Here is a 16190-nt window from a genome sequence, read left to right as displayed (position 1 = left end):
TATCCAGGTTGATGGCAGCTATTCAATCAAAAAGCCTGGAATCTGGGAGCCATTCTTGATTTCTTTTTCTCACAACATTATATCTCCTAGGCTTATATTGTGCCTCTAATACAGCCATTGACTTACACTCTGTCCTAGTCCTATCACCTGAGCTGTATCAACAGCTTCCTAACTGATTTCCTTATTTCTAAAGCTGCACTGTTCACTATGGTAGGCACAAGTGGCTGTTTAAATTAACATTAAATACTGTTTTAAATTTAGTTCCTCAGATGCCCTAGCCTCATTTTAAGTTCTCATTAGCCATGTGTGGCTAGTGGCCATCATATTGGATCGCACAAATTATAGAACATTTCCATCATTGAAGAAAGTTCTCTCGAACAGTGCTGCTCTAGATTTTTCTCTCTGCCTCTGCCACAATACTGCCAGGAATGAGCTTTCCAAAATACAACTCTAGCCATATGCTACTGTTTAAGCCCCGTATTAATTTCTTATTGCCTGTGTGATAAAGTCCAAATTCTTGTGCTTGCCAGAAAGGTCTGCCCAGCTCTCCAGTGTCATGTCTAGCCACTTCCTCTTGGGCCCTATATTCCAGCCGTATTGAACTGTTCCCCAGATACACCATTTTGTTTTACACTGTATTTAACACATACTGCTCTCACTACATGAAATACGCTTTTCTCCAGTCCATCTAAGCCCAAATACCATCATCTGAAAAGCCTACCCTTGCCTTCCAAATTGAGTTGACTGCTCATCCCTTGGTGTCCCTTTCTCTTATGATTGCACCTTTCACAGTGAATGGCATATATGTGATGCCACATGTTTCTCTCCCTTACTAGACTTTGATCTTGAGAACAGGGCCATGTTGTTTTGTTTTGTTTTGTTTTTATTTTAAATGCCCCCAGCTCCTGGCTCAGGACCTGGCCAATATGAGGTGCTCACAAAGTGAGCAAATGTTGAAGGAAGTTGATGTTTACATAAGTATGTGACTTAGGTAAGATTGTAATGTATGTGTTTGGAGGGGGGGCTCCATGCGTAGTATTGGCGAAATAATCATAGACAAAGTTATTGTTGTCAGATAAACATTTGAGACACTGGGATGGTGTGAGGAAAGAGAACAGAGCAGGTCATTTTCACAGAGCATTGCAGTCCAATCTGGCCCGAATAAAATATAAGCTACAAGAAGGAGAGCTGGAGGAGATTGGAAGTTACATTTATTTGAGGCAGTATGATGATTTCCAGTGCTGTTAAGTTTGGACCTAGTGGAGAGCCACTGAAATCTTTTGAGCTATGGCTTGATTGGAATTATGTCATTAGATAGGAATTCTATCTTCATATCCCCAGTGGCTATCACTATACCTGTTAATAAACACCAAATAAAAATGCCACGTGTTGGAAGGAGGTGAGACTGGTGATAGCTAAAATTCATTGAGTTTTTGAAATGTCTCAGGCCCTATTATAATTGCTTTATATGTAGGAACTCCTCTAATGTTTATAACCCTATAAAGTAGATACTATTGTTATCACTCCCATTTTTCAAATGAAGCGACTGAAGCAAGAGATGTTAAATAATTTACTCACAGTTACATGTTTAATAAGTGTCCAGAGCTGGGATCTGAACCCAGGCAGTCTGTCTCTGGGTGGTATGTTATTCTGGTTGTTAGGCACAGCAGGTATTTTAAAATCAAAGATTGAAGTTCGAGGAAAAAAAGATTAGTAGAGGTAGATTTGGGAGTCACCTTTGAGGTGTAGTTTGAATCAGTCATGCAGGTAAGTAGGTGAGATTTATAAGGAAGGAAGTATGGAACAATTTAGTTGTGGGTTAAAGATCACGCTCTGGGTTGCATCCTCACACAGAAAGAATAGGAAGAGAAACCAGTGTAAGAGCATCAAACAAGTAAAAGCAGAACATAATATGAGGAAGCCAGAACAAGAGAGGGCTGCAGTGAGGATTTCATGTTTATTGAATGAATGACTAATCAGGAGTTTTGTTTTTTTTTTTTTTTTCTGTACGCGGGCCTCTCACTGCTGTGGCCTCTCCCGTTGCAGAGCACAGGCTCTGGACGCACAGGCTCAGCGGCCATGGCTCACGGGCCCAGCCGCTCCGCGGCATGGGGGATCCTCCCGGACCAGGGCACAAACCCGTGTCCCCTGCATCGGCGGGCGGACTCTCAACCACTGCGCCACCAGGGAAGCCCTAATCAGGAGTTTTTAAGCTTATTTGTGCCATGGACTTCTTTGGCAGTTTGGTGGAGCCTTTGGACCTTGTCTGACAATAATATTTGTAAATGCATAAATAAAATACACAGTTATCAAAATATTTAAAGAAATGTGTGATGATCTAGTAATAATGTGTTCCCTTATTAATAGCATACTAATACAATAAATAAAATGATTTATTGCAGGTCTAAACTCATAGTTGTAGAGGTATTTTGAGATGTCTATGATATGAAAATATTCATTGATGGTGATTTCTATTGATGACATTATAGGTGCTGCTAGTACTACAAAGACTTGTTTTCTACATTCATAAAATTAAGTTTCAGTTAATTAGATGTTCTTAAAAATAAAGGTGACTCTTTTTGTTCCATCCAAGTTCATGGACCCCTGAATTTTATGGCATGTGGACTGTAGGTTAAGAACCCCTGTTCTTTTTTTTCTTTTTTTTTTTTGCCACGCCATGCGGCTTGCGGGATCTTAGTTCCCTGTCCAGGGATTGAACCCGGGTCACGGCAGTGAACGCGTGGAGCCCTAACCACTGGACCACCAGGGAATTCCCCAAAACCCCTGTTCTGATTGAATGAAGAGACAAGATCCTGCAGAGGGTGTGAGAGAATGAAGAAAGGGGAAATCTCACTAGGTTGGTGATTGGGGATCATTACTGATATTGGAGAGCAGTTTTGTAGTCTGGGGATAGAACTCAGAATATGGGGAACCTGAAAAACCCAGGCCAAGTAATTCAGACTGAATCTCGTAGAAAGGGGGGAGCTGTTTAAGTTTTGAGAGGGGAAGGAAGAGGTACCTTTATAGGAAGTTACTTGGCACCAGTGTGCACCATGGATTGGCTTTGGAGAGACTGGAGGTAGGTCAGGTAGGAATCACAGCACACATTCACCCATGGAATGAAAAGGAATAAAGTCATAGCATTAGAATTAATCACACTTAGAGGAGAATGCAGACCTCGCTGTGGACCACGAGGTCGCACGTGGTCTTGCTTCTTCCTGCCTCTGGCCTCATCTGCTGTCTGTGCTCTCTTATTCACTAATAATATGCCAGCCCCACAGGTCTTCACCTCCCTGAAGGAGCCAGCCCCTTGCCTGCCTCAGGGCCTTCTTCTTCTTCCCCCTCTGCCTGGCTAACTCCTACTCACCCTTCAGATCCCATCTTAATATCACTAGGTTTCACTTAGTGTCTCTTATGGATCTCAGTTCTTTTCCTTCACAGTACCTTTTACAATTTGTTTTTGTAGGTTTGTATGATTACTTGTTTAATGCCTCTGTTTTCATTAGACTATAAGTTTGGTCATGTAGGTGTCTGGTGCCCAGCATACTACCAGGTACACAGAGGGTAATCAGTAAATATTTGCTAAATTAATAAATGAATGAACCTTGTTGAGCCACAGATTTCTTGTTTATATAATGGCAATAATAAATTCCAACCTTGTAGTGTAGTTGACAGGATTGCTGTATTCAAATAATACAGCTAAAAGGGAACAATGAATATGGATGTGAAGAGATCACTGAGCTGGGAATGAGGGTAAAGGTGGGAGCTGGATGGCCAGTTTTACTCTCTGAATTAGGCTGTGGCAGGGAGGAGGAAGAAAATGGGAAGAGGAGTGGGGTGCACAGGGAAGGCAGTGGGAGTGAAGATGTCTGTAGAGTGGCCCACAGACACGGCTGGTAAGATTTACTGGTTTGTTTTTTTTTTTTTTTTTTGGCTGTGTTGGGTCTTTGTTGCTGCGCGCGGGCTTTCTCTAGTTGCGGTGAGCGGGGGCTACTCTTTGTTGCGGTGCGCGGGCTTCTCATTGCAGTGGTTTCTCTTATTGCAGAGCATGGGCTCTAGGCGCGCGGGCTTCAGTAGTTGTGGCACGAGGGTTCAGTAGTTGTGGCTCGTGGGCTCTAGAGCACAGGCTCAGGAGTTGTGGCACATGAGCTTAGTTGTTCTGTGGCAGGGATGTGGAATCCTCCCGGACTGGGGCCCAAACCTGTGTCCCCTGCATTGGCAGGGGGATTCCTAACCACTGCACCACCAGGGAACCCCAGATTTACTGTTGAAATATCCATGTTAGAAGGAATGACCTAACATTCATCTAATGCTTGAAGGCTCTTCTAGGCCCAGCTTCAACACCTTCAGTAACCAACAGCCCATTTATTCATCCAATGAGTAGTCACTTGCTGGTGGGCCTTCTTGGTAGATGCTGAAAATGGAAAAAAAACAGGAAGAGATCCTTGAGACCTTGCAGTGGAAGTGAGGTGACCGAAGCAGACATAAACAGAAGAGCATAATACAGTACAAATGATGGTAAGGACAGGCCAGTGCTGTGGAAGCATACTGAAGAAGTCACTCATCTCCACTCTGGATTCCAAGGCTCCTTGAGGGAGGTGAGATTTCGTCTCAAAGGATGTATAGAGATAGGTTAAGTGGATCCAGGTCATTAAGGATCATGCCAAGGAAAGCAGATTGTAGAGAGCCATTGAAGGCTTTCTTGCAAAAGTATGATGTGATCAAATGTGCCTAATAAAAAGATCCCTGCGGCAACACTGGAAAATAAGAATAAGATTGGAGAAAAATCTGTTCTAAGAAAATTGCAGTGATCCAGGAAAAAGACAAGCAAACCAATGAGGGCCTGAACTAGTGGGAATGGAGGACAGACTAAAGAGATATGGAAGAGGTAGAATTGATAGGACTTGGTGAACAGTTGGTTGAGAAGGTTTGAGGAAGATGAAGGTCAAGGTTGTCAAGGCTGACTGCTGTGTTTGTGACTCATCTGATTGGGTGGACAGTCAACTTACACACTGAGGTCTTGAATACGGGAGCTTAAACATGCTGGGTAGGGAAGGTTTAGTTTAGCTTTGTAAATTTTGAGATAGAGCTACATTCAGTGTAGTAATTCCTGAACTTAATTTGCCTAAAAATTCATTATTGAACATTCAACAGAGGTTTATGAGACATCATGTAAAATAGAAAACTCACTAAATTTTAAAATATGAAGGTACAGTTTGAAAACCACAAGACTGCTTTTCATTTAAAACTTTCCCTTAGACATTTTTGAGATAGTTGGGGGAAAATGAACACAGATTGGGTTAAAGGAAGTTAAGCAATCATTTTTAATTTTGTTGCTTGTGGTGATAGGATGGTAGTTACGTTAAGGAAAAAGTCATTATAGATACCCGTAGAAATGTTTCCTGGTGAAATATAATGATAGAATTTGTTTAAATACTCCAGAAAAAAAGAAAAAGTGTGTGGAACAGGAGAATAGATGAAACAAGAATGGAAGACTTTTAGAATGTTGAAAATTGTTGAAATTTAAACAAGAGTACATGGAGGCTTACTAGATTCTTTTGTGTATGTTTGAAATTTTCCATAATAAAAAAGAAAAATTAAACTTAGTCATAGATCCAAAGGAAATCAGTTAGTGGAATGTAAATATTATAATTATATAATTAATCAACACTGAGGTCATAAGTATATTTTGAATTTGTGGCAAGACTTGTGACAGACCAGAGGTTAAGTAGATAACATATATCACTCGGGCAGTTAATTGGGAGATGCTTTGTGAGTGTTAATGCATAGACTTAACCTCACGTTTATGCCTCAGATGATCTAATGCAGTTGTCTGGGATGCCGTATGTTTAAGATAATTATACTGAGGTGGTTGGTTTGTGGTAATTCTCGCTTCTCTGGGAATAGCTCTAAGACACAGAGGTGATATTGTGCCTGGCCATCACTAATTGATCCGGAGGTCCACACCTGATACAAGCTGAGCCCGTCAGATTGTCCCTCTCAGCAACGTGAAATTTGAAAGATAGAGGCTGGAGGACTTTGAAGGTGCGGCATATTAATGGCAACTCAACCCTTGCTGCTAAGGACCTTGTGACTCCTCTTCCTGAGCCTAGCTGATTCCACCCATCATTTGATTTTCTGAGCTAGCTCAGTATCCGTCCAATAAATCGCCCCTTTAAAAGTTAAGTTAGCTAGAGTTGGTTTCTGTTGCTTACAACCAGAAAAACCTTATTAAACATAATACATTATTACATAATAAAAATTACTGTGTAAACATGTTTGGTGTTTTATTACATCTGTGTTGAAATAAATTTAAAAATGAAAAATTGCTACTATCGAATTTACATTTTAAACAATTTCTTGAGGGACCCTATTTTGTGGAGAGTACAGTTTGAGAACTGCTGTTGTACAGCATCCAAGTGGAGGTACCTAAAGGCAGTTGGGTGTATGGATGGTGTGGAATCAGAGCCAGATCTGAGCTGAAGGGGGAAATTTGGAAAACGTCGGCAAATAGATGGTAACGGAAGACAAGTGAGAGTAGATGCCATTGAGAGCAGGGGTATAGTATAAGAAGAAAAGAGGATGAGGGCAAAACTCCAGGGATACCAACACTTAAGGGGTAGCTGAAAAAAAGGAGTCCATGAAGGTGACAAGACGCCAGAGAAGTGGCAGGAAAAACTAGGAGAGAGTGCTGTCAGGGATGCCAAAAAAAAAAAATAGACTGTTTTAGGAAGGAGGGCATGGCTAACAGTGTCAAATGTTGCCAAGACTGCAAAGAGTCCATTTGATTTAGCAACACAAAGATGTTGAACCACTTCACTGTTGAGTGTTAAGGATTATATAGAAAGTATGAAAGTAGAGAGATGGTTGCCCGTGGCTTTTTCAGGAAACTTGGCTCTGTCAAGAGAAAGAAAATGGGGCAGGACTAGGAAGGGATGAAGAGCTGAGTGTTAGAAAGCTGTGACCTACTGGGTTTACAGGTGTGATGCCTTTATTTTCAGAGGCATTCATGTCCCATGACCAAAGACACTGAGTTACTGGCATGCAGAACTGGTGCCTTGCCCTTCTCTTGACCACAATTCCCACTTCCCCAAACTGATGAGAGACTGTTTTTGAGATATGTATTAATGGAGGTTGTTGCAGGGTCCTGACAGGAAGAGGATTACATAGAGGGAAGGGTAGTTATAAATGTTTGAACTGGTTCGCATTTGTTCTGGGAGAGAAAGGAGTTAACCACAACCTTGCCTTCGTCTTGATGATGGGTAGTTATATTTCTCCACATGCTGGACTTGTCTACACTGTACTCTCGGTGGAGAACTTGGACCCCCTTTGCCTCATTCCTTCCACCCAGAGTAGTTGCAGGGTCTGCTCTAACTCTTCCTAGCCCTCCCACCATTCCTCTTCCTCCTGTGCCCCCTCCTTCCCCAGACATCCTTCCAAACAGTGTTGTATCTGGGACATGATACATTCATTAACCAACTGCCACCCCCAAAAAGGAATGGGGCTCTTTGGAGGGTGGGTTTATCTTGGGTCCCCCATCCCATTTCTGACCACACATAGAACAATGTTCAGCAAACAGTGGTTTCTGAGCAAAAGTCAGCCCATATATTTTTATATGGCCCAAGAACTCAGAACGGTTTTTACATTTGTAAATGGTTGAAAAAAAAAAGCAAAAGAGTTCTATTTTGTGACTCATGAAAATTATATGAAATTTAAGTTTCAGTGTTCCTTAGTAAAAAGGTTAAGAACAAAACTCCAAGGAACAAAGATTTGCTATCGGGTCTTTTACAGAAAATATTTGCTCACCACTGGTTTAGAACTCCAGGTGGCTGTGTGTCATCTATCTCCACCAGCAGTTCTGGTGATGTCAGTAGACCTCCTTTCTATCAATACTTTCCTAAGGGGCTGCATCTTCCCCACCGCAGGAGCTACTGACGGATTAATCCACAAAGGATGAGCCATTAGGAAAATGTTCTACTTTTTTTTTTTTGGAGTGTAACACAATGATTTCCAAGCCCAGCCCAACCCTGGCACTCTGCCCACCCCCACCACACATACACACACTCACACACACATATGTACCCTTTTCAGAATATGCAGGAGGTCATGGGGGTGTTTTTGTTTGGGGCTTTTATGGCTGCTGTCATTTGTTTCTCAAAAGGGAGTATGGATTTTGAAAGGACCATATTCACATAGATTGATTTCTAAGATTACTTAATTGCCACATTAGATCTTTCTCACTGTCTCTTCCCCCACCCCTTCTGTCTTTCTTTTTCTTCTCTATCAAACTTGCAGCATATACACTGACAGTTTCTTCCTCACCTCCCACTTACTTCTCAGCCCACCACAATCTGGAGTCCACTCCCACTCCAACGCTGAAACTGCTTTCAACACATTTGTCACCCATCTCATAATTACCAAATCTAAGGACACTTTCCCGTCCTCCCTTGACTTCTGAGTAGCATTTGATAATGCTGACCTTGCCCTTCTTCATGGAACACCTCTATTTCTCTACATCTGCTTCTTCTTAATTCTTCTCTTAGCTCTCTGGATGCTCCTAGTGCCACCAGATTCTTACAAATTAGTGTATTTCAGTGACCTGCTTACTATCTAGCATCAGTGCCAAGCCCAGCCTCCTATACTGTGTTCTGGACTGCTTGGCCGTGTATTTTCCAGCCTTCCTGGACGGTTGTCTTCCTGTTAGATTCTCTCAGTAGGAGGTAGGGGTGGCAGATCAGATGGCAGGAGAAACCAAGAAGCTTCCTGCTTTAGCTTCTAAGAGAGTGGCAGCTCCTGGTACCAGCAGCAAGAATGGGTGATTCTGGACTCCAGCTTCCTGGGCAGAGGAAATACCTTCTCAGTGATCCAGCTTTGATGGAGATAGCACCTTTTTGGTAGATCCAGAAGTGACTGTGGTGGTGTCTCCTCCAGGACAACAGCAGGTGTAGACATGAATTCCAGCTAGGGGCGAGAGCTGCTTCTGATATCCAGGTTTTCCTCTTTCCTATTTGCACCTCCAGCCTCTCTCTTTTTCCCTCTTGCGTGTCTTGCCTTTTAAAAAATACCATTGTAACCAATCTCTATATTAAGTCCCCTCAGTCTGAAATACCTAGAATGATCATACCTTCCTGACTGGATCCTGGATGATACTGAATAACTGGTATGAGGTTGGGGTTTGATCCCAATCCGACCTGTGTCCTTGTGTCACTTCCCCCTCCCTCTGCACAGTCTACATGGGTGATCTTGTCCACTGCCTCTGCTTCAGCATTTGTGCAGATGACTCCCAAATTAAGGTTCTTCAGCCCACACCTGAAATCCATACCCATCTACTTCATGCCTCCTGGTTACCCTGGCACCTCAAATTCAACACAAAACCGAACTTAATTCTCTGCTTCTATGATTTTCTTTTCTATTTCAACTCAGTCCATCATTGATCAGCCACCTAGGCTGGAGACCTTGGTGTTACCTCTCCTTGACCCCTCCACATCTAATTATCAGCCAAGCGCTTTAGATTCAACTTCCTAATTACATCAATATTTGATTCCCTCCATCTCCTCTGTTCAAGACTTAATTCAGGCTCTTACCATGTCTCACCTAAAGTATTGCTATGCTGCTACCAGAGGGCAGTGTGTGTGTATGTGTGTGTGCAACTTTTAATTTTTATGTCATATACGTCACAAAGTCTATGTGTGGACTCTTGACCAGCAGTTTGGTCTCGGTTCTTTTCAAGCTCCAGTCCATTATTGAAAGCATCAGAACGATTTTTCTAAAATGTTAAAAATGATTGTGTCACCCTTCGGTTTAAAGTCTCTATCATCTGTAAAATAAAAAACACCCTCCTTGGAACTTCCCTGGCGGTCCAGTGGTTAAGACTCTGCACTTTCACTGCAGGGGGCACGGGTTCCATCCCTGGTCAGGAAACTAAGATCTCGCATGCCACCTGGCTTGGCAAAAAAACCCCCAAAAAACAAAAACAAAAACACCCTCCTTGTGGCATAACAGAGCCTATGTGATCTGGCTCTTGCCTAAATTTCTAGCTCATCTTAAATCAACTATACCCCAATCAAAATTTAAAAAATAAATAAAAAGTGAGTAATTCCTCAAAAAAATTTTTTTTCCTAGCTCATCTTGACACCCCACCCCCACCCCCTGCCCGTTACCAAACAGGGAAACGTGAGCACCCTCCAAACGTTCATGCCCAACTATACAGAGGTCTGCAAAGAAAGGAGCTCTGAATGCCTTTGACCTTCACCCATTTGCCTACCCCTTGCCCTGGAAGGCTTTTCTCTTCTCTCCCATTCTGCTGGTCTAACTGTTTTTCCTTCAAGACTCTTAGTAGCCTTCCTGATTACATCCCACCTATTTCCCCCTCCTCATGAAATTACTACTTCCAAAACACACTTGACATGGTCTTATTTGAATATGTTACATTGTATGTAATTATTTATTCAGTGATCACCCCCACTCCCCCCAACTTAGACTCTAAACTCTTTGAAAGCAGGAATATGCCTTATTCATCTTGGTATTTCTAGCCCTGGACCTAACGCTTGTTACATTTTCAGTCTATTTCTGCAGAAGGAAGAGAGCTAAAGCCTGAAGGAGAATAAATTTTGTGAGAAAGAGGAGGGGGCTTGGGAGGTAGAAGACAGGGTCTGAAGAGCCCTGGGGGGTTACCATGGGAAGATGAACTTCCCCAGTTTATTATTCGGCCACAGGGTGGTGCTGCTCAGAAGAGTCCCTTGGTGGGGTTACAGGCTGAGGCTGACTGCCAGATACTAAAGAGGGATCCCCACCAGGTGGCAGACATTCCTCCACTGCCTCCCCAACCCATCTACAGCCCCTAGGCTGGCCTGGTAAAAGAGCCAAGTCCTAAGAAGGTTGCTCGCTACTGGTCTCTCCCCAGCGACCGATGACGTCAAACCCTACACTTTCTGTGATTGGCTTAGCCTGAATGACAAGGGCAGTTATGGGAAGTGAGCTGGAGAAACATGATCTGGGAAGGAATCTGGGGACCTGGGTCAGCCGTCTGGTAGCTCCAAGCCCACTGCGAGGTGTGAAGATATGGATCATGAGCTGAGCCAGAGAGCTGCGCTGCTACGGCTGCTACCCCTTCTGTGGCTGCTGCCCCAGTCCTGGACTGCCCCTGAAGGTATGGCAGTACCTCCCCTTTACTTCCATCCTGACTGGGGTAGAACCTAGGGAGCCGGGGCATTTGAAAGCGGTGAAAGTGCTTTGTAAGTGGTGAAAGTATTATGAGAGAGTGGAAACGATAGCAGAATTGGGAAAGAGAGCTATACTATGGATGGATGGCAAACAATGCCGGATGTAGGTTTCATTGAATGAATGTAGGTTTCATTGAAGACAATCTCTTGAAGCAGAGATTATTATATCCACTTTCCAGATGAAGGAAATGAGACTCAGAGTTTAAGTAACTTGTGGAAGTTCACCCCATTGGAAAGTGGTAGAGCTGGGATTTGAGCAAAACAAATGTTATTTCCACTGTTCCTACTTAGGAGTCTACTCTGCACTCTGTCATCAATTCACCTTATGATTCTTGAAAAATCTCTTAACTTTATTGGTCCTTAGTTCCTTCTTTGAAAAAGATGGGGCAGAATGGAAGAAGAATCTGGAAGACCCCTCTTACTCAATCATTCTGGTATTGGGTTTTGAGTAGAAGATTTCCTCCTGGCTGGGGAGATTCCTGCCAGGAGCTTCAAATAATTAGAGATTATTTCCTGCAGCTATGGTGCCATTCCCCCCAGTCCTATCTTTGCAAGGTCTGCAGGGTTGAGGGAGGGGAAGGTATTTTCAGAGAGGCCTGGTGCCAACAAAGTGGCTGAAAAGAAGCCTGGAGAGTGGTTTTTCAGTCTGCCATGTGTGTCTGGGGATGGGATGGGGCGGTGCCATCTATGGCTTAGGGAGGCCACCACCATTCCTTCACATATCCACGTGAAGACTGGGAACCCATCCAGGCCCTTCACAAGTCAATAGGATGGCCTCCCGGGGATCAGGCAAAGGTGGAGACCTTTGGGAGGATGTAACCCTATGCCAGGATGCATGGCTTGTTGAGCAGAATGCAGGTTAGATTTCAGCCACCACTTACCTCTTTGGCTGGGTGCCTTTAGGCACAAAGATACAGTCAACATTGTGATTCTGAATTACTTGTTACAACTTTAGACGGTTGGCCTTTTTATGCGCTGGGTAAGTTTAGTGAGATCCCGTAATTTCTTTTCTGCTCCCACTGGGAGGCAACCCACCTCTCCCCCCTCTACCTGAAGCAGGCCTTGCTGTTTTCTAAGCTAAAGAGGAGGTGACTCCCACCTCCTTGGACGCCACTCTGTCTCTTTTGCAGCTCCTACTCCAGGGTGGAGGGATGAGCTGCAAAACCACACGTTCCTGCACACAGTGTACTGCCAGAACTGGAGTCCCAACGTGGGGCTCTCCGAAGCCTACAACGAGGACCAGCTTTTCTCCTTCGACTTTTCCCAGAATATCCGAGTGCCTCGCCTGCCTGAATTTGCTGACTGGGCTCATAGGCCTCAAGATACTTCCAACATTTTCTTTGACAAAGCCTTCTGCCGGGCGATCGTCGAGGAAATTGGCCCAGAGCTTGACAGGCAAATCCCAGTGTCTAGAGGTCAGGGGTTTTTTTGGGCGGTGGGCTGCCCTCTTAACCTCATGATACACTGAATTACTCCCCTTCTCACCAGCTCCCCATCTCTCCTGCTTTCTGGTTCTCTCCTTGGATATTGATTTTTCTACCACCCATGATCTGTACTCTGTTTTTGTTGTGGGGCAGAAGAAAAGTCCCTGGGATGTAGTAGGCATTCAAAACCATGGAACTTAATGAATTCAACAGAGACCAACTGACGCCTACTTAGTATTAGGGCTTGTGTTACGATGCTCAGCAAGATGGAGGGGAGAATAGAAGCATCTGATGATGTGTCTACATTTTATTTTATTTATTTATTTTTTTCAAAAAAATTTGATTTTATTAGGAAATGCTGATGGATCATAGTAGAAGAAAGCCCCAGCTGAGGTAGTGAAATGGTACTAACTGCCTTGGTAAACTAGGCTTAACTACATGGGTTAATCAAGCTCTGTTAATGATTATTTATTTTATTATTCTACCATATTTGTTTGAGCATCATAATGTGTTTTTTTATTGAAGTATAGTTGATACACAATGCTGTGCCAATCTCTGCAGCACAGCAAAGTGAGCCAGCCATACACATACATACATTCCTTTATCCCAGGAAATTGGATATAGTTCCCCGTGCCACACAGCAGGACCTTATTGTCCATCCATTCTAAACATAACAGTTTGCAATCATAATGTATTTTTAATGTACATTTGCCAAGATTTAAACTACAATACCATATCAAAACTGAGTTGACATTAATTGGATGATGAGGTAAATTTTAAAAAAGTATGGGAGTGATCAGGATGTCTTTCAAATATATCCAAACATATAGTTCCTTGAAACTACCGTTAAAATTAGTATTTTCAATTTTTTTTTACTGATTAGTTCTTTTTTTTTTGGTGGTGGTATTTATCTTTATTTTCTTAAATTTAACTTTTATTTTATATTAGAATATAGTTGATTTACAATGTTGTGTTAGTTTCAGGGGCACAACAAAGTGATTCAGTTATACATATACATATGTCCATTCTTTCTCAGATTCTTCTCCCATATAGGTTATTACAGAGTATCAAGTAGATTTCCCTGTGCTATACAGTAGGTCCCTGTTGATTATCGATCTTATATATAGTAGTGTGTATCTGTTCATCCCAAAGTCCTAATTAAAATGTGCCTGCATTTTAATGAGAAGACAGCGTGTGATCAGTTGCTGATGTGAGGTCCAGACAGGAAGTGCTGCAGGAAGTCAGGGTGGAGGGTCCAGAGTGGCCTGGCTCTGGTCCAGGTCTGGTTCTTGCCTAGACGAAGACCTCCCTCAGAGCCCTAGCTCCCCCCCGTCTCGTGTCCCCTCCGTATGCCACATCCCTTCCACACACAGGGCTCCCATCTAAGTTAGTCGCTTCTTTCTCTCACCTCAGTACCCCCACAGGGCTCCCCACCGCTGAGGTGTTCACTCTGAAGCCCCTGGAGTTTGGCAAGCCCAACACACTGGTCTGTTTCATCAGTAACCTCTTCCCACCCACACTGACTGTGAACTGGCGGCATCATTCGGCCCCTGTGGAAGGAGCAAGGCCCACTTTTGTCTCAGCCGTCGATGGACTCACCTTCCAGGCCTTTTCTTACTTAAACTTCACACCAGCACCCTCTGATCTTTTCTCCTGCATCGTGACTCATGAGATTGACAGCTACACAGCAATCGCCTTTTGGGGTAAGACACTTCTCCATGGTAGCCTAGTTCCTTTGGGGGGCAGAAGGGGGTAGACCCACAGGAGGACTTCTTTCTCCACTGGGCCCTTGTTTATTCTGTTCTCACTCTGAGCTGACCTCAATCTTCCATGCCTCAGTTTCTCCCTTGTCATCCCAGACACCCATGTCATTCCCCTGGGGCTCCCCAACCAGGTCTCTGGGATGACCGGCTCCCCTTTTGCTCTAGTGCCCCAGAATGCGCTGCCGTCCGATCTTCTGGAGAACGTGCTGTGCGGTGTAGCCTTTGGCCTGGGTGTGCTGGGCATCATTGTTGGCTTAGTCCTCATCATCTACTTCCGAAAACCTTGCTCAGGTGGTATGTCAGGGCATCTGGAGAGGGCATGTGTGGGGGTGCCGGGACCGACCTGTGGCCTGGGGAGCGCATACAGTGGTCCTCAGGCCCTTGGTGGGGAGGCCTGTGTTGGGCACCGTGGGACATCCTCCTGGTTGAGGTCCCAAATACACACCCAGTTCTAGGTCATGAGAATGGCTTTGCGTGGGAGAGGAGTGATGTGGGGGGCTGGAGGAAGGGTGCTTGGAGTTGATTTGGAGAGAAGGAGAGATCAACTTCTATAGGATGTGTTGCAGGCCGGAAAGGGCCTTTGGGGACGAGGAGGATCCCCCTGATGGCTTTCCTCCATCCTTCTCTCTCCTCAGGCTGACTCTTCCTGACCAGGGTCTGAAGCCAACAGCTGCAGCCATCCAAGCAAGAAATGTTCAAGTTTCTCACATCCTACCCAGGATCTCTCCTTCTCAGAGCAGGAGGCCCTGGGTCTCCCCCCGGGGTGTGTGTGTGTGTACAGGTTTCTCAGCTGGGGGCTCTGCTGTCCCTGGGCTTTTGCATCCAGGGGAACCCAGAGTGGCTTTCCTATCATGACCACATCACTGCCATGTCAAGGCAATAAATCTCATTTCTTAATATCCGTGTGGCTTCTTTTTTCACTCATGATGTTTATTTCTGGATATTTTAACTTGAGTAAGTTGTCATGTCAAATTCAACAAGCCTTAACCTGACACATCTGCCCTCGTTAGGGAGAGAAATGGGAAAACCCCTAATTCCTCAGCTGATTCCCGTTTCCTGGTCTCAGTACAGCATGATGGCTTTTACTCCTATCAGTTTGTGCAAAATATGTGAGCAATGAAGGCAGAGCCACTTTCTGATAATCTGCTCACAAAATGGTGGAGGAAGCTGCTTGCGGGTTTTTTTGGGTCTTTTTTGCAATTTACTGTTTGTGAAAATGTTTATGCCTAGTACAGGCTGCCTTGAGGAATATATAACTGCCTTCAACCTACATCATAGCTGAGAAAACAAGAGCTCATAATGGAAAAATAAGCCTTCAGATGCTATTCTAACTCAGTCATTCCGGTTTTGTGAAAACAGTAAAATCCAAAGTTCTTGAAATGAAGCGTGAACAGCCTGGAAGGGCCCAGAATTCATGTGTCCTTTCAGACGATCTGTTCGTTGGCCTGAGTGGACCATCCAAGGAGAACTGTGATGATGCTGTCTTGGGTGGATGGTGGGGGCAGGGGGCATATGTCTACTAGTGGTAATTTCCTTTGCATGTGCTTTGTTTCTTGCTTTTCTTGGTGTTTGGAGGAGGGGGTGGCATTAAGTTGAAGAGTGAAATTATTTTGGTATCGGTGCAAGAGTCTCTGTTCTTTGCATCATATCAGAATCTAATCTAAGGGAAAATATCCACTTCTTCCCAGGAATTGGCATCTCCTCTGAACCATCTCATTTCTAAGAGCAGCACATGTACTGGTTAAGAGTGCGGAGTCCAGGGCTTCCCTGGTGGCGCAGTG

The 16190-nt window shown here is 44.0% G+C and overlaps 1 protein-coding gene across 3 annotated transcripts; it reads left to right on the top strand.

Moving 5' to 3' along the window:
- The first annotated feature begins 10965 nt into the window (after window positions 1-10965).
- Window positions 10966-15306, top strand: LOC308623718 (HLA class II histocompatibility antigen, DM alpha chain). 3 transcript variants are annotated; one of them, XM_081246404.1, is made up of 5 exons: window positions 10966-11149; window positions 12353-12617; window positions 14060-14349; window positions 14575-14703; window positions 15045-15306. In XM_081246404.1, the coding sequence occupies exons 1-5, from the start codon at window positions 11062-11064 to the stop codon at window positions 15047-15049; spliced, it is 777 nt and encodes a 258-aa protein (XP_081102530.1). In that variant the 5' UTR covers window positions 10966-11061; the 3' UTR covers window positions 15050-15306. The 3 variants fall into 3 exon arrangements, with proteins under 3 accessions (XP_081102530.1, XP_081102529.1, XP_081102528.1); XM_081246403.1 differs by having other exon boundaries at window positions 12353-12637; window positions 14071-14349; window positions 14575-14700; XM_081246402.1 differs by having other exon boundaries at window positions 12353-12637; window positions 14071-14349.
- The last annotated feature ends 884 nt before the right edge of the window (window positions 15307-16190 follow it).

This window comes from Mesoplodon bidens (genome assembly GCF_964165515.1).
Source record: "Mesoplodon bidens genome assembly, chromosome: 10".
Classification (NCBI taxonomy): domain Eukaryota; kingdom Metazoa; phylum Chordata; class Mammalia; order Artiodactyla; family Ziphiidae; genus Mesoplodon; species Mesoplodon bidens.
Note: the sequence above shows the minus strand (reverse complement) of the source record. Positions and strands in the feature narration are given on the sequence as shown.

Coding starts and splice junctions, on each gene's coding strand:
- LOC308623718 (XM_081246402.1), top strand. CDS start 11,062: ATGGATCATGAGCTGAGCCAGAGAGCTGCGCTGCTACGGCTGCTACCC. Junction 11,150..12,352: donor GTCCTGGACTGCCCCTGAAG/GTATGGCAGTAC, acceptor TCTCTTTTGCAG/CTCCTACTCCAGGGTGGAGG. Junction 12,638..14,070: donor GCAAATCCCAGTGTCTAGAG/GTCAGGGGTTTT, acceptor GTACCCCCACAG/GGCTCCCCACCGCTGAGGTG.